Below are 17,727 nucleotides of genomic sequence, written 5' to 3' on the forward strand. Positions count from 1 at the left end.
CCTATTTGTGTATAATTAAATCTATGAGCCTTCACTTGATTGCAGGGACAATCTGTACAAGCTAAACAGAAAGACAAACCCTTGCTTCCACATTCCCTACACCCTCCCAACGTGCATACACACACAGTCAGGCCAGCAAATTCAATACAGATGATTAATCAAGCTGGGAACTGCTTTGGCTTGCTTCAGAAGTGTCTCCATGGGTGCTTTTCTCTGCTGAAATGTTATTTTCATTCCTAATCCTTGCAGAATGCAGCAAAGAAACGAGATCAAGAGCAAGTGGACATTGAAGGCGAGAGCTCCGCACCGCCAAGGAAAATCGCCCGCACAGACAGCCAGGATATGATTGAAGACACCTAGTTCTCCGAACTGCAGATGCAAGTGCTTCCCTTTTCATCATGTAATGTCTTACCGTCTCTCCACCGTACAGTCCTTCATTTGTATATCATAGGAGCACCTTTATTTATTTACATGTAATTTAAGGCCTGGGGGAGGGGAAGTGAGGAGGCAGGTGGGGATTTCAAGTACAACAAACAGAAGGCCTGCACATGTCCAGTTGGTGTCAGTGAAATGACTTAACTGCTCCAGGTTTTACTTGGGTCTGGGGCAAAGACTGGATGAGTGTAATGAGAAATCCGTGGTGAAACATTGTAATAGTGTGAGCTTCCGGAATGGTAATATTTTTGCAGTGCACATTTCTCTAATTGGTACTGACCCCAATGTCTAAATTAGCGTCTCCCTTGTCCATCACCAGACAGTTTTAAGCCCCCATTGGGTTCAATGTGGCACAATTTGCTACTGAGGTGCTTGTCTTGATATTTAGGCAGAAGCAGACATGCCTGCTTCACTAGTTATTGTTAAAACCCTCCTGATCTCATTATAATTGAGGATCATCCAGTAGCTGCTTCTTGTTTTATGTTTTACATGACTTCTGCCCCATCTTCCTCTCAATAGTTCTTGCTTAGAGCATCAGAATGCAAGATAATGAGAACTATCTGGGCTGATCTGCCCCAGACCACCCTCAGCTCTTTAGCAAACATTGCAGGAGTTGCCTGGCAACCTAGGAGACCTTTGGCAATTACAGCGTTGCTGGGTGTGCTGGGCCCTTGTCATTCATGGCCCTCGCAGATTAAACATTTGATTTTGGGACTGTTAACGAGCCTCGTGGGACCTTCAGTTTTATGCTTTAGTTTAAGAAAGGGAAGCCATTTGTATAGGTTTGTTTTTTTTAAAGAATAAACGATTTTGAAGTCCAAAGAGTTACTGTCAGGCATGCTGGCAAATCGCTGATTCTAACTCTCTGCATGCCGAGGAATCGCTTCCAGGGAGCCTCAGTAGGATATCCCAGCCCTGAAATGAAGTACTGGTGTTTAATGCATTTGTATAACATTGTGTTTCTTTCTCCCCCCGCCCCCCCCCCCCCCCACAATTTTAACATAGGCATTGACTTTTTAAGTGCCAGACTGGAGAGAGCAGAATGCAGCGTAGCTTAAGAAAATGTTACGTTGTTCTTGTGTTGATTTTACATGTTACAACTTTTGTTCAGGGTGCAGTATACTGTTTCTAAGCAATTTTTTAACTACTGGCGGGGGGGGGGGGGGGGGGGGGGTGGTGGAAGAAAAACAATCTTCCACGTGTGACATCTTCACTGAAACTCAGCTTCAGAAACCAGTTTTTGCTTGATCCGTAACCAATTTTGCTGAACTGAAATCTTAGCAATATCAGAGTGAAAGTTGGGGAAAACATACCAACCTTAGGAAAGGAAGAGGTGCTACTGCTTTTCATGTTGGTCTGAATATGTATAACACACTGAGGCAAAAATTGGATAGACACTTAAAATTAAACCTGATGCACAGAGGTGCAAAGTTGTGTTATGTCTCATGCATGGGCCGTTATGATGGAGAGTTATTTTGCTTCCAGCTTGAGCAGGTTTTCCAGTATTACTCTTTTCTCCACACTTCATCTATTCCTGCTCTCTTGCTAAGATATCAGGCTATTCAGTTTCTTTAAGGAACGAGAGGAATTTTGGGCTTGGCAAAACATTGTGTCCTGTATAGCAATTACACATTGTGTCAATTTTTTTCTGTACATTCACAACCACTTTTCTGCTTTACCCCCCCCCCCCCAAGCACCTCACACCAAAACAGAATTACTACTTCATTTCCTTTGCAAGCAGTGCTCCTTGCTGTGACAATCTTTCTGATCCTTGCTATTCTTTGTTGATTAGCAGCAAAGGGAATTGTTTAGTTGAGTTGTTTCAGTCTTTCATACCTATTCAAATTTTGCCAAAATGCCTCGCTTTCAATCAAGTTCTGCTCTGCAGTTCTGGGTTAATATGTGTTACTACATTTGCCTTGAGACTGCTGCTCTCTGAAGTTCTATTGTCATGTGACTGAGGAAAAATTATCACTTGCCCTTTTATTATCAACCAAGTTAAGCCTCCAATCCAAGTGACTAATTACATGGAAACTTGAGGGCAAAGTGTTTTTTAATCAGGAGCTGTTGTGTGTCATCCAGCACTTTCATTTTCCATACTCCTGCGATAGTCTCGTTACTCTGCGTGATCTTTTCTAAGGAACTATGAAGTTTTGTTTAGTGGCGAATGTGAGTGAGGGTGATGTTTAATTAAGAACTGCTTTCAGAGCCTTCAGCCTGAAGGTAGATTGGTGCTTCTGCATTCCCAGGGTCAACATTGCTTTCACTGAGGAGGGTGAGTGATGGGCCTTAGTTTTAGACCAAAGGACACAGTGAAATGAAGTGCTTGGTGCTTCAGGGCCATTAGACCCCATCACTAGGTGTGTTTGACCTTGATTTGGAGCTAGCAGGTGTGCCCCATTAGCAGATAATGTTATGCTGAGGCTTTGCTGATAAAACTGTGCAAACCGTACACAAGCTGAGACTATTTATGTGGTTTTCCAACAGGTGTTAGTTGCTTTAATCACATTTCTTTCCTCCTTCCTCATATTTTCGAAAAGACCCTTCCTTAGAATTTCAACAAAAACTTGCTGATGAAGTTGCAAAGTTTTCTGTCTGATGGATGGTAAAACTTATTCAGACAGATGTCTTCGTACCACACAGTGAATGAAACACAGTGTTGGTAATACTTCAATGTGGCATTATCTGGATTTTGATCCTTATTTGCCAAAGACCTACTGAGGGTTGTCAAGTTAAACATTGAATTAATTTTCCCACATTTAAATCTGTCTAAAATCACTATGTTAATAAAATCAAAGGTCATGGTCTAGAGAGGGTTTCATTGTCAGGAAAACATGATAGGTTTCAGAGAAACACAGGTCCTTTCTAAAGCTGTAATAAGAACAGAGGAAGTACTAGAAATACTAAGCTGGTCATGCGGAATCCACGAGGAGCAAATTAAATGTTTTGTGTTGATTATGTAAAACTTCAATCTGAATTAATAACTGTTCCTTTGTCCTTCACTTTTGCCTGCTTGTGTTTTCAGCAGTTTCATTTTTCTATTTCCAATCGGGATTTGGCTTTCATGAACATATTTTTGGATGTGTTCTGTTCATTTGAGTGGCATGACTTCAAATGTGGTTCATACTGTTCAGCATTTCTTAGCTCTCTGGAGATGACCGCTTAGATGCTTACACATCTATAGCACCAAAAAGTGGTCTTAATTTCACTAATTAACCAGCCTGGTGTAGGCCATCCAAAAGAGATGGGGAGGGTGGGGTGAAGAGGGTTGGGTACTGTATCTAGTTTAGTGAAGTGGGGGTAGTGGGATTCCACCCCTAGAATTTAAAACAGTAAGCTGCAGTTTGCATTTTCATTTAAAGCACTGAATACAAACAAAAACAGAAGCAGTTTTCTTCCCTTCTAGCAGGTTACTTGCTGAAGATTGTAATCTCAGCATTGGCAGCGTTGAGAAGCCAAGCACGTAATTTCTACAGTGTGTCTCCTTTCCATTCCAGATTGGGCCAATGCTCCTCACTCCTGAAAATTATACTAAGCACTCAGAAATGAGATATCTGGAGTGTTAAGTGGGTTTCTGTCATTCACTGAAGGGCAATGAATTGGTTGCAGAGTATTCAAGTGTGTGCTGTTACTGAGGGGCTATTCCAATCCATACTCTTAGATCTCCTAGCTCCTTTGGGCAAGATTACGGTAGATCATGCTTCCCTCAACCAGCTGGTGCTTTCAGGCACAATGTGAAATTATTATTGGTCAAGCAAGATAAGGGTGTGAAGAGGAAGCCTGGATTTCAGTGTGTCCTTTCTCTCTCTGCAGTGAATTGCTTTCTGAACTTGGACGAAGTGCTTATGATGCTCCTGGTCTGAAAATGTCGCACCAATTGTGAGAGTGTTTGATTTGACTGTGTTTTCTCGCACACATCCACATGCGTGCACACACAGACACACACACACCCCCCTACAAACATGCGCGCACACACGCACCTACCTGCTGGCATGAAATCTTTAATCATGGACAGTGCTTTGGGGTATTATCTTTGGATATGCTTATTATTTCTAAATTTTAAGCATCAGCCCTCCTGTTCACTGGCACTGGAGTGAATGGAACCTTGCTTTTTATAATTTGCTGTCTGGTGCAGTCCTCTGCCAGTACAAAAATATTCCTGTGGCCACAGGAGATGGACAATGAACCAACTCTTGTTCAAATATCATTGCCCATCGCTGTATTAGCACATTATACAAAGTTGCTCTTCCCTGCTTGTTCCGTTGATCACTTTTAAATTTGCTCTGCATGGACTATGTGAGCTGCTACCAATCAATCACTAGCTTTTATTGAATTTTTTAAATAAATAAAATGCCACAGAAGCCTTGTAATAAAGGTGTTTGTAAGTGTGAAGGATGTAAACATTTTTTGTATTACTGGGTCCAGACCAGTGTGATTACCAAGCTCATCAAAGCTGTTGATGGATTATAGACTGATGACTTAACAAGTCTGCGCAACAGCCTGCTAACAGGAAGGGAGAGCGTTCCCAGATTTATCTACATTGAACTGAATGGTTCTCTCTGACCTCCCACTTCCTTCCCCATCAAAAGCTACAGACTCCTGTAAGAGGGTTTAGTTAAACAGCCATTAGATGTCACTCTGAGATGCTGGGGATTGTTTAGGTGGTGGCAAAGTGATGATGCAAGATAGTAATAATACTAATGTAAGATTGAACCAACTGATAGCCCGATGATTGATACTGAATGTGGCTGAGAAGGATCTGATTTGTGAGGCAGGAACTTTGAAAGGGTGTGGCTGCTAGGAGTCTAGAGAAGTGGTGGCGAGCAATCTGGGTGGCAGGCCCTCAGTGCTGAGTGTTCATTTTGTTAGCTTTATTTCTGATCACTAGTACTCGTGGTGTTCATATCATTTGATTTTTGCTGTATAGTTCCATTGAACTTGCAGACTTATTTACCCTATTGACAGTCAATAGGGTCCCAGAACTACTTCACAAACTTTTTTTTTCTCCAGTCATAACTATTTTGTTTTGATCTTTTTATTTTCCCCAAAGTATTATAAATTATTTTTGTTCTGTGACTGTAGCCTAGACTCAGGCTACACTCTCACTTAAGTCAGAATGTTGAGTGGTCAAGCCCCCTTAGTGTTTTGACCAGGAATATTTTGGCTTGATGTTTCAGTACAGCACTGAGGGAGTGGTGCACTGCTAAGAGTGTTACCTTTCAAGTGGGATATTAAATCAAGGAGGTTCTAATGTGGGAAAAAGAAAGCCAAGTTTCTCCCTGGTGAATTTTGCTAGACTTTTTAATCCCTTGAACATCATCACTGAATAATAATCTGTTTGCTGAGTGCAGGTTACCAGTTGCATTTCCTACATTACATCAGTGACTACACTTCAAAATGTACTTCTTTGGTTCTGAAGTACTGTGGCAGTGTAAGGTGCTATAGAAATGCAGTTATTTTCACTGATCAATACCTTTTCTTGCTTTGAACAAATGGGAAAGCCTTTATTAGATATTAGAGTAGGAAAATTTTGGAATGAGTGTGGGGATGGGTGGGTTTTCCTTGGAAAATGTCAAGATATAGACTGAGGTCATTTGCTGGGAAGTAGAAATGTTTGAAGACTACAGCACTTGTGTAGTGGGAACCTTCCTTAAGCTCAGTTTACTACAAAGAGAAGCTGGGCCCGTAAGTTCAGTTATTTATTGCTTTAGGAAAACCTGGAGGGGTTTCCAGGAAACAACATGTAACAGCTCAACTGTGTAGAAGAAATGTGAAGATCAGTCAACCTCTGATCACCACCTTTATCCCTCCCTTTAAGTTGGCTACTGCTTGTGGTGGTGGTTTCTTTGACTGTGGGGAATTGCAAACAAAGCTGGAATTCTGTTTTCATCATATGCATGCATTTCCCAGCAGGGGTGACTGGTATTGAACAGGGGCAGTAAACACAGATTTCCTGATTTTTTTTTTAAACATGTATATAAGTGCCCCTATCTCCCTTCCTTTGCTCCCACTTCAATTTCTTTGCTTTAAGCTGGAGTACATTATTTCTACACAGCCTTGGTCCTGTTCTAATATGTGTGGCTCAGGAGCACACAATGATGTGGGACACAATGGTAAAGAGGGAAGTGAAGATTCCTCCTAATTCCCCTTTTAAAAGATGTAGTGAATTGGAAAAGATGTGAGCTGGTGAGATCACCGTCAGTAATTACCTTGATCTGGTCTATTGCTGCTCTCAATTTGTACAAATTTTTTTGAGCTCTCTATTGTGAATTTAGCAAACAAAAGCTAATGTACCTTCTAGATGCAAATTAAAATATTTTGACAAATACCATTTACCGCTGTTTACCTTTTGTTTTAACTGTGTTTGAATCTGTGACTTGCTTATTTTACAGAATGATTATACAGATCACTTGATCCTCTGGTCCATGTTCCATTTGATCCTTCTCCCACTGCTTATTGAGCGGGCGCTTTCTAATCCTTTCTACCTTGTGCGTATGCAGTTCCTATTGGAATACATTCACTCTCAACTGTTCAGTAGTGGCAAATTCACTTTCTCAGCTCTAATCCACTTTGTCATTCATAATGTTAAATAGTCTTAGGACCTTTGAACTTTCTGCCTGTACTCAGTAGCATCGGTCCCACTGGGAGGCAAAGTTATGGCTTCAATGTCCACTTGAGCATGAAATTCAGGCTAACGTTGTGAATTTGCAGCAAATGTCCTGTCCCTGTTAATCTCTTCCATTTCTCTTCCCTCCATCTCCAGAATAAACTGAGAGGCCAGTTTGGATGATAGTTTCAGCATGGCCAGTATTTCTTCCCTGAGCTGGCCAACATTTGACTGTCAAGTCCCATCATCACCCTGTGTTCCTTTTTTCACACCTTGTGAACCATTGGGTGGCATTTTTGCCATTTGACTGATTTTATGAGTTGCTCGCTCAACACTGAGCCCAGCACGGATGAAAAGCATGCAAGGAGCTGGCTGGCCTCGAAGTTCACTGCTGATGCTGCTGCACCACCGGCCACTGTATGCGAAAAGGACTAATTCTGGCTCCTGATCGTCAAATAGTGAAGTTTTCTGTTTTCAAATCCCTGTTTTTTTGGCCCACCCTACTTTTATCATCTCTGCCATGCTGATAACCTCATGATGTCTAGTCTCCTTCAGTACTTGCCTCTTATGTAATCATCTCCACGGTACGAAGAGTAACATCCCTGCCTTTTCATTTGAAACATCTTAAAAACCGTTGCTGGATTTAGGTCACTGGTAGAGTGTCTGGAAGGTTAATTGATGAAGGTAGGATAAAATCAGAGTCATTTCTGTGCACAGTTTTATTGTTCTTTATGCAGCATTACAAAAATATGACAAAATAAATAAACCCTTTTGCATGAAGTAGAAACTAATTAAAAACCTCTGTACATCAGTAAAATGGAAGATGCAGTGATGATGAGACTTGTCTCGCTGGTACTTTGTTTCTGTAAATGTGCCAGAAGAGTACATATTTACATTGCATCCTTATTTGTTTTGTACAATGGCCCTTCTCCTTTATTCATCCTGAGCAATTTTTAGCACAATCCTAACTAACCACAGGACAAATTGTAATCCTACATTATGACAACACTGGTCTTAGACTGGGTCCACAATGAGTACAATCTGCTACATAGGCTGTTCCTGTCAACAGTTGCATAGATGTGACTCCTGTAGCCATTCCATAATATGCAACTTGCATTATAATCAAGTCAGTCACGATCCCTTTGGAAGGTGAAGCAGCAGAGTAGCCTAGACTTACTCCTAATTTGTGTGCTTTTATCCATCCAACAGCTCCATATATTCCTTGGGCATAATTATCTTTGAAAGCGATACTGTTGAGGACAAATACTTGTAGGGGCTGGACTGTAACACTAACTGGAAATAGAGCATTTTTGATCAAGAAGAATTAATGCTGTTCATTAAAATAAACTTTAGGGTGAGAAGTCAAGGCCTGCCTGGCATCTTGGGTGGATGGAAAGAACCTGCAGCCAATATTTTGAAGAGTGGGGTATTTCACCCAACATTTCTGTCTATAAAGCTTAAAACAGGATCACAGTATTTAATTGTACAATCTTGCTCTGTACAGATTGATTTTACAATGTATTTCATTGCTGTGATGCACTTCAAGATATTCCAAAGTAAAAGGTGCCATAGAAATGGAAATCTAACAGCAAATGCATTTCTTTATTTTTAGAAACTATTTCTCCTGACTGCCCCTTAGCGGCATGCTAACTAACCGCAGGACAAATCACAGTTCTATGTGGTACTGTCATTTGGTTGAGTTTCCTCATGCCCTTCCAAATAAAGTTCAAGCTTTATTTATGTGCCCCCTTTAGAAATGTCAGCAAACAGCCCATAATTTAGTAACAATGGAAGCTTATACACTGACCTAATATTTACAGTGTCACTTCATCCTCCAGTACTTGAACTGGTTACAAGTAATGGAATGTCTGAACAGAGTTAACATTACAAGGTGATGACATATTGTCAGAACTGACCACCTCTGACAACTTGGAAAAACTAGTTACTGGAAATTGTTGAGCCTTAATATATAATTTACCTAGTCAGTGGCTGAGACGCTGTTCCTCAAAGCAGCCTTTCTTCATGGGACTAACTATGGCTTCAATGGTCACACAGATTTGTAAGGCTAAACATGGTTGAGGAAAATACATTGTGTTCCTGGTCCCATCATAGTTACTCCTTCCTTTGGAAGCCAGTGGAAGAAGATGAGATGAGGAAGAAACATCAGTCAAGTTATCAAGATTCAAAGTTGAATTCAACTATTTCAGTTAACCAGCCTTTACAGTTTGTCAGAAATAGTCAGTTCTAACAGACCATCAACCTGCAATTTAACTCCATATTTAACCTGCTGAGTGTGCTATTTTAGATTGCAGCAACTGCAATATTTTGCACATCACAGTTCCAGCATTTTCCCTTTCTATCTTCCCTTTCACCTCCTCTTGGCTGACACCAACACTGTTACCTCTTGGTCTCAAACCTATCACAGACATTCCCTTTGTTCTCTTTACCCTGCACCTTCTCTGAAGCTTTGTAATGTCCTCCAAGTCAGGAATTCCCAACCTGGGGTTGATGGACCCCTCAATTAATGATAGGAATCCATGGCATAAAAAAGGTTGGGAACCCCTACTCCTAAGTGCCAATGAAAGGTAAAATACCTTAAACATTTACCTAGTTTCTCCCTCCATAAATACTGCCCGCTTAGCTGAATATTTCCAGCATTGTCTACTTTCAATCTTCCTGCAACTGCGATTTATTTTTTGTTCTTGTGTATCTCTGAAGTTTAGTCGCACAGGTCGACAGATCCACATAGTGACATGCTAATTTACTGCAGGAGCACTTAAAGGATGGCCCCTGAATATGAATGTTCCTGTGGTTGGGGCTTTGCCTGAAAGATTGTGATTGTTGGAATTCAACCATCCCAGTCCCAGAATGTAACCACAGGAATACTTCATGGCAGTGTCACAGGCCCAGTCAACTTCAGCTTCATCAGTGATCTTTATTCCAGCATAAGGGAACAACAATGTTCTCAATGATTGTTCCATGTTCAGTTCCACTGAGAAATCAGCAAATGCAACAATTCGTACCTGCATAGAGCAAGACTAGACCACATTCAAGCTTAGGCTGATATGTGGCAAGAAACATTCACGCCTCAAAAGACCCAACAAATGACTTCCTACTGCCCTATAACTTTCAGTAGCATTACAATGCTAAATCATCATGACCTCAACTGTGGTTACAAGGGCAGATCAGGGGCTGGATATACTGTGATGTGACCCATCTCCTGGTGCAATTCTCCTATCTGCAAAACACCACTCCTGGATGAATGCGTTCAGAAGGCTGACCACCATGTGGACAAAGCAGCCAGCTGGGCTGTTACCCCATCCACCATTTCATTCATTCCCTTACTCAGCGAGGATGCCAAAACAACACTTGCAGAACTTGTAACCTCTGTCACGTAGGACAAAGTAAGTACAGCAACACAAACATCTATCAGAACCACCCCCATCCCCACTCTCTAAGCAACACAACACAGAAATATAGCACTGTCCTTCATTCAACTCGGTATCCAATATCTGCAGAATGATTCCAGTGGCTCACCATCATCTTAAGAACAAGAAATAAGACACTCCCCTTGCTGATGCTTCCAGATCCTGAAAAATTATTTCTTTAAAAAAATGTATAGCATACTGGAAGAAAACAAGCCCCTCTAGCTTCCAGCAGATATTTGAGTGAGGCAGGCAGGCAGGCAGCTCAGCCTCTGGGGATAGAATTCACCAGTTAAAAGTTCATGGGATCTTGTCCCACTCCTGACAACTGAGCAGTACTGTTCCAACAATTGTTTCTGGTCTCCATTCCTATTCTGGGCCAACCTAACCCTTACTTCTCAAATAGGAGAGTATCTCAACATGCTAACTCACCTTGTAAGAAACTTCCTGTTACCATGTGATAGTTACCAAAGTGTCTTCCTTTATTAAATACTAAGTCATTAAGATACAAAGTGCCCCTTTAAGAATATTCCAAAGAACAATTACTCAGTTCTCATTTCTAGAACCATCTGTGTGCCAATGCCAAAGGGAGTAGCTCGGTTACTGAGAGAATTCCAGGTGCAGAACACTGCCAGTAAAACCAGGAGTGCTCAGGCCTGCCACCAACCTCTGTTCTTGGTGCATCACATCTACCTGCAAACAGGAACATTTTTAAATCACTTTCCTTTTCCAGAACTGCTTACTAAGTGTGGTGGGAGTGAGGTGCTTGAGCTTGCCTGCAAGGCTGCTGTGGCTGAATAGCTTGTTGCATTCAGCAATACTATTTCTGGCAAAGTCTCAATGGGGCAGCAACATCCATTAGAAGCAGGACAAGAGAAGACAGGTGAAATAAATTAGAACTAAATCCCAAGGAGCAGAGCTGTAATCATCTCTTAAGTTTGTTGAGAGTGAGATTCTCTCTACCTGTAATGCCTCTGTGCACTTTGGCACAGAATCTCACGTTAAAGAACAAAGCTCACAAAATGTTAACAAGAATAAAATGAGACAATAGAAACAGGGAACTCTATGGCTGTTTGCCAGGATGCATGTCTTGCTTAAAATTTGCTCATGTGCCCTTTACAGTTAAGGCCACTTTGAAGTTAAATTTCCACTCTTAATTCCCTTGCCTCTCATTGTTAGGTTCAGACCTTTCAACTTGCCTTTCTAACTGGGATGGACGGGGAGAGAATTTTTCAATGAGATTTCAGCTATAGATTAGCCACTGTGATGACAGTACTTCCAAACAATGTGGCAGTGGACATAAAGTGCGGCTTTATTGATGTAGACTGAACACAACTGACTGTATCTTCAAACACCAATATTAGCCACGGCTCAGTAGATTACTCAAGTCAGCAGACTGTGGGTTCACTTCTCTCAGGACTTGAGAAAAATCCCAGCCTAAGTTGCAGCATCATTGTTGATCATTCAGGAGCGAGACTCCATGCTGTCTTCTCAGAGAGATATAAAAGACCCTGAGATTCTCAAGAGTTTTCTCAGTCTCCTGACCGATATGGTGAGAGATCATAATACTGAAACATTAACTATTTCTCACACCATAGATTGTGTTCAACCTGCTGAATATTTCCAACATCTCCATATTCATCCAAACCAATATTCCACAATCAGCATTACTCAAAAATTGACCCTTTACCCAGCTGATGTTTGTGGAATATTGCAGTGCTGCTTTTAGTCTATCAGGAATTCACCCTTAAAGCAAGCCAAAAGCGACTTTTTGAGGTTGTGAAAAATGCAAATCCTTTCTTGGAAAGATGAACGGAATGGGAGTTCACCAGAGGGCACAATTCTGCTGTAGTAATTCCCTTACCCAATAAACAGAGGGTGTCATTTAATACAAAATTCAATATAAGCATTTCCATTTAGATCCAAGTGATATATTTAATCCATTCTACACTGGAACACTTTAAACATATATGCTGAAAGTGTTTCTTGGTGCACAGACCATTATACATACTAATATACATTTATATATAGAACCATAAGAAACCACGTTCACCATATATTGATAAAGGATAATAAATATCTCAGTCTGAAGTGTTAAGTTACACTATTTCTATCAACTTTATTCTCATCAGGAATGGTGCAGTAATACTTCTTGGGTTTGATTTGTAATTTAAATCACATAAAAGGTCAGATTTGCAGACCAGGGCTTCCTGTAATTTACATAAAGGGGATCACACAGTGGGACAGGGAAGGTAGGGATGGGGAGAACACACGATTATATCCTAAAAACTCTCTCCTGTCTAGTAAAACCTCATCTCAATGTGTGCTATTATGCTGTCTTTGTAGTCAGTATCGTAATGCTTCCCGTACTGTCACTCAAGACCAAACAATACAGTGCAAGACCCCACAGAAATGTTGCCAGGCGGGCATGTTTGACAGAGCGGGAGTTTGTAGGACAGGAGACAACATGGTGAAGTGGGGTTTAAAGACAGCGAATCCTGTGAGTGTAGCGAAAAGGGTGCAGAACATTGAATACGTCCTGCACAAATGCCCACTCTCACCTGATTTAGCTGACACTGACCTGCTCAACGTCAACCAAACAACACTAGAGTGGCTGGCTGTCTGGTGTGATGACGACTCAAGAAGGATACAAGCCTTGTGGTTGCACAGAGGCACAGCTGGTAGAGTTGCTGCCTCACAGTGCCAGAGACCCAGGTTCAACCTTGATCTCAGGAGCTGCGGGCTTGGAGCTTGCACTTTCTCATGACTGGGTGGGTTCTCTCCTGTCTCCTCCCACATAAGGATATGCGGGTAAGTTAATTAGCCTATGTAAAACCTATCCCTTGTGGTTAGATCTGTGGAAGTTGGTGGGGGGGGGGGGGAGAGAGAGCTGATAATAATGTGGGGTGGTGAATAAAATGGAATTAATGTAAGATTAGCATAAATGGTGGGCAGTGTAGGCTCAAGGGGCCAAAGGGCCTGCTTCTGTGTTGCTTCTCTCTATGACTATACCATTATTAAAGAAAATAGTGGGAGAAGACTTGAAGTTACTTGGCAGCAAAGACTTGAATGTTTTTCTGATTTTGTAGCTGGCTTTCTACAATAAAGCTTCTGATTCTCTGAACATATTTCTCAGTTGTTTCATACCACAGGAGGCCATCCTGCCTATGATGTCCATGCCAACTCTGATTTAGTTGCTCACTCTGGACTTTCCCCACAGGCTTGCAAACATTTCCTTTCAAGTATTTATGCAATTCACTTTGGAATTCATTACTGAACCTGTTTCATTGCCCTTTCAAGCAGCAGGTTCCTGATCACGGCCCACTGTGAAAACAAAAATGCTTTAAAGCATTTTTCTTTTGCTGATAATCTAAAATCTGTGGTGAGTATTAATGCTAATGCAAGTAGAAGTCTTTTGTCATTATTTAATCTACAAAAACCTATTGAAACATAAAAATCTTATTATTAAATCTTCTCTTCTAAGAACAAACCATCATTTCAACTAAAATTCAAGTATACCCTCTCCAAGCTCTTGTCATCCTTAAAATATGGAGCCCAGACCATAATTCCCAAGCTAAAGCCTAATCAGAGTTTACATTTTTTTCATAACTTCGTAACCAGCTTTTAAGTTCAAGACTCAAATCTCTGACTTGAATGCCGTATAATCTGAATAATCATATTCTGATCATTTTCCCCTCAGTAATCACTCACTCCAAGATTACTAATTCAGTTTAGTTCATTATATGAAACACTACAGTGGGCTGTTCCTTGGTTGACTCTTATATGACTGATTGTTATATGGTTATGTCATTCTGGTAAACTAAACCAAATCCAGTCTTGAATATTTTCCTTCAATTTGCAGTCCTTATGAAAAATAAACTCTTCCATGCTAGTGTATTAGCTTTTCTACAAGCTCATCTTACCACTTAACTCTCCAAAATGCACTCAGTGGCCACTTTATTAGGTGCAACTGCTTGCAAATGCAAATACCCAATCAGCCAGTCATGTGGCAGCAACTCAATGCATAAAAGCATGCAGACATGGTCAAGAGGTTCAGCTGTTGCTCAGAGTGGGGAAGAAGTTGATCTAAGTAACTTTGACTGTAGAATGATTGGTGGTGTCAGATGGTTTTAGTATCTCAGAAACTGCAGATCTTTTAGAATTTAGATGCAAAACAGTCTCTGGAATTTACAAAGAATGTGATGGAAAGCCAAAAAAAAATGGAATGAGCAGCAGTTCTGAGGGTGAAAATGCTTGTTAATGTGAGAGGATCGAGGAGAACCGGTACAAGCTGACCTGAAGCAGACAGTAACTCAAATAACCACATGTTACAACAGTGGTGTGCAGAAGAGCATCTCTGAACACACAACACATCAAACCTTGAAGTGGATGGGCTACAGCAGCAGAAGACCACAGCAGGTTCCACTCCTAATAAAGTGGTCACTGTGTGTAACTGGTATTCTGGGTCGGTTAACTATTCTGTCTCTTACATCAATCAACTTCCCAGCTCTTTACTTCATCCCTCCCCCTCCAGGTTTCACCTACCACCTGGTGTTTCTCTCTCCCTCCTTCCCTCCCTTTTAAATTTACCCCTCAGCTTTTTTCTCCAGTCCTACCCAAGGGTCTCAGCCCGAAACGTTGACTGTACTTATTTCCACAGATGCTGCCTGGCCTGCTGAGCTCCTCCAGCATTTTGTGTGTGTTGCTTGGATTTCCAGCATCTGCAGATTTTCTCCTTTGCTACCTGTGTTTTCTGTTCCTTTTCATATCTTACCTCAACTACACTGATTCTACTTACTGACTGTTCTGAGCCAGATCATTTCTCCCTACTGCTTTTGTGAAATCCTTTATTATTCAGGACCACACTACATGCCCTTCCTTCCCAATTCCCGAACAAACTTGTTGGAATTCCCATCCTGCGTTGCTGCATGACCATATCCCAGAAAAACCTGTTAAATCAAAATCATTATTATTTACACCTTTAATCTGCCATCCTCGTTACATTGTCTATGCATTTACATGCAACTCCTCCCAGTTTTGTTTGTGATGGTGCATGTTTACTGATTCGCCTACCATTACGCAAAGTGCTGTGTGTCTTTCACTTTAACTGCAGTTTTCCCCTCACCCGAGCCTATTGACCACTCTTTTTTCCTTTAAAGCCGTACCTGGTTATTCAATTTGCCAAGGTGGCGATCCCTATTCAGTTTCATTGAACACAACAGAATGACTTCCTCTTAACCAATGTCCCATGAATGGAAAAGCCTGATGTTCCTTTCCGAAGACAGCGTTCCCATGTTAGTCTCAGCCATCAGCCTGGCATGCTCACAAAGTGTGATCCAGCAAATGGAACTGTCTGTCAACACCAATAGTCCATCCATTTCCTTAATTAGCTCAGTATTCATTCCTCTTCTCTAAAATGACAATACTTTAAACATTCCCCAGGCCGTGCTGCAAAATAGAGAAAGTCCAGCATGGGGATCCTATAATTCTTTTTCTTTATATCTCTTGATCACTTAAGATAACGCAGTTATGAAAATACTGTGGACAGATGCAGGAAAAATAGAAGGGGTTGTGGTGGTGTGCAGAAAATACATGGTATCTACCTACACCTAGTGGGAGCCAGCAACCCAAGGCTCTCCTCCTGTTCACTTCAGAGTGCAGTTCATGGTGGAAGGGTCTCCTGAACCTTTCGTCCTTTCCCCTGCAGTCACAAACAATACGCAAGACCACCATATATACCAGGAAACGATTCAGCCCCTCAAACCTACCATTCAAGATTGTGATCAATCCTCTACATCCATTTGACAACCCAAAGCATCAAAAACATTTGCTCTCAGCTTGGAGAACACTTAATAGCAGAAAAGTCTAAGGATCAGGTCCAGTCTCTCCAGCCTGAGGAAACAGCCTTTGGGCATCATGCTGCCCATCCTCCTCAGCCTTTCAATCAAATCCTTTCATTATTTACCTAACCAGTGAAATGAAGTCTTCACAGTCCCAATTGCCCCTCCCGTCTGAAATCTCCAGGAGGTTTGTTGCCTTTGTCTCGGGGCAGACAGCTAGGCTCTGCAAACCCAGGAGCCCATTACTAACAGCTCTGGCCACACGCTCTACAGAAGCAACACCTGTTTCCCAACCTTGAAATGGTGACAAGGGATTCAAATGCAATTTTTTTTTTTACAACTGGTCGTAGACGGGTTCACTGGGACTGGAATCACTGCCTGATTTGCGAAATGCAAAATGAGAGGTGGCTTGTGTGATTAATCGTGTCCCTCTAGTAACCGTGACCTGCCGAGATGGGAAGATTGACACAAAAGTCTCCAGTGTCCGTGGACAACTTAAAAAAGCAGATTGCGGTATTGGTAAATCAAAGGGTCTACCCTCAACCATGTTGTATAAAAACCTGAAGATGATGAGAATTCTGTTTTTCAAACACAGATTTCTATCCCTGAATATTATTATTTTTTTTACAAAGTAATAACGAGAGAAGGGAAAACTTCTGCAGGAGATTTCAAACACCTCCAGCTGGCTACAAACCCTTCGGGCTGAGTTAACGCTTGGGGCTGGTAGACTCCGGGCCAGGGGCAGTGGTCTCCTCCGGCAGCCCGTTCAGGTCAGCTCTGCTGGCGGGAGCTTTCTCGCCTCCTTCTCCGGGGGCGCTCCCGCTTGCTGCCCCCTTGGGCTGGGGCTGGGGCTGGGACGGGGCGGCGCCGTTGCTGCCGGAGTCGGACTTGCCGAAGTTGAAGAGTTTGCCCGGGTTGAAGGGCTTGGTGGGCGACTGTACCTTCTCGGCCGTCCCTTCCTTGCGCCCGTCCGCCGGCGACTTTAGGAACCTGAAGGTGAGGAAGCCGGGTAGCTTGCTCTCGCTGCCGGTGGGGGACTGCGGGGATTTGGCCCCCACCCCGCCGCCTGCCGTCCCCCCGCCGCCACCGGCCCCCGACAGGAACTTGCCCTGCAGCGGGATGATCTGCTTCAGCTTCAGCACGTTGTTGGATGCCAGCAGGGAGCTGGGCCGCTTGGGTTTGTCGCCGGGCGGCGCTGCCGCCGTCTTGGGCCGGCCCCCGGAGCGGCCCTGGGGCTGGTCGGAGGGCGCGGCGCCGACCCTGCCCTCCTCCCGGCCCGCCGCCTCCCTCTCCCGGCGGCTCTGCGCGCTCTCCCGCTGCTCCTGCCGCTGCTTCTCCTCCTCCCTCCGGCGCCGCTGCTGCTGCTGGTACCGCTGCTGTGCCTGGCGTTCGTGCTTCTGCTCGGGGGGCAAGAACAGCA

General features: G+C 42.6%; 2 protein-coding genes across 5 annotated transcripts in view; one reads left to right on the forward strand and one right to left on the reverse strand.

Annotated features, from left to right (window-relative positions):
* Positions 1 to 13,183, forward strand: part of dda1 (DET1 and DDB1 associated 1) — a 28,996-nt gene extending 15,813 nt beyond the window's left edge. Inside the window, exons 5-6 of one of the 4 annotated variants that reach the window (XM_059991403.1) lie at positions 250 to 377; positions 7,199 to 13,183. In XM_059991403.1, the coding sequence (XP_059847386.1) occupies positions 250 to 360 (111 nt within the window). In that variant the 3' untranslated portion in view covers positions 361 to 377; positions 7,199 to 13,183. Of the gene's footprint in view, positions 1 to 249; positions 6,767 to 7,198 lie in introns of those variants that run through there. The other 3 variants (XM_059991401.1, XM_059991402.1, XM_059991400.1) reach the window with 3 other exon arrangements.
* A 671-nt stretch (positions 13,184 to 13,854) lies between these two features.
* ano8b (anoctamin 8b) overlaps positions 13,855 to 17,727 on the reverse strand; it is a 105,939-nt gene continuing 102,066 nt past the window's right edge. The window contains exon 17 of the mRNA XM_059991399.1: positions 13,855 to 17,704. Within this exon, the coding sequence (XP_059847382.1) occupies positions 17,015 to 17,704 (690 nt within the window). The 3' untranslated portion in view covers positions 13,855 to 17,014. The remainder of the gene's footprint in view (positions 17,705 to 17,727) is intronic.

This window comes from Hypanus sabinus, chromosome 16, assembly GCF_030144855.1.
Source record: "Hypanus sabinus isolate sHypSab1 chromosome 16, sHypSab1.hap1, whole genome shotgun sequence".
NCBI lineage: Eukaryota > Metazoa > Chordata > Chondrichthyes > Myliobatiformes > Dasyatidae > Hypanus > Hypanus sabinus.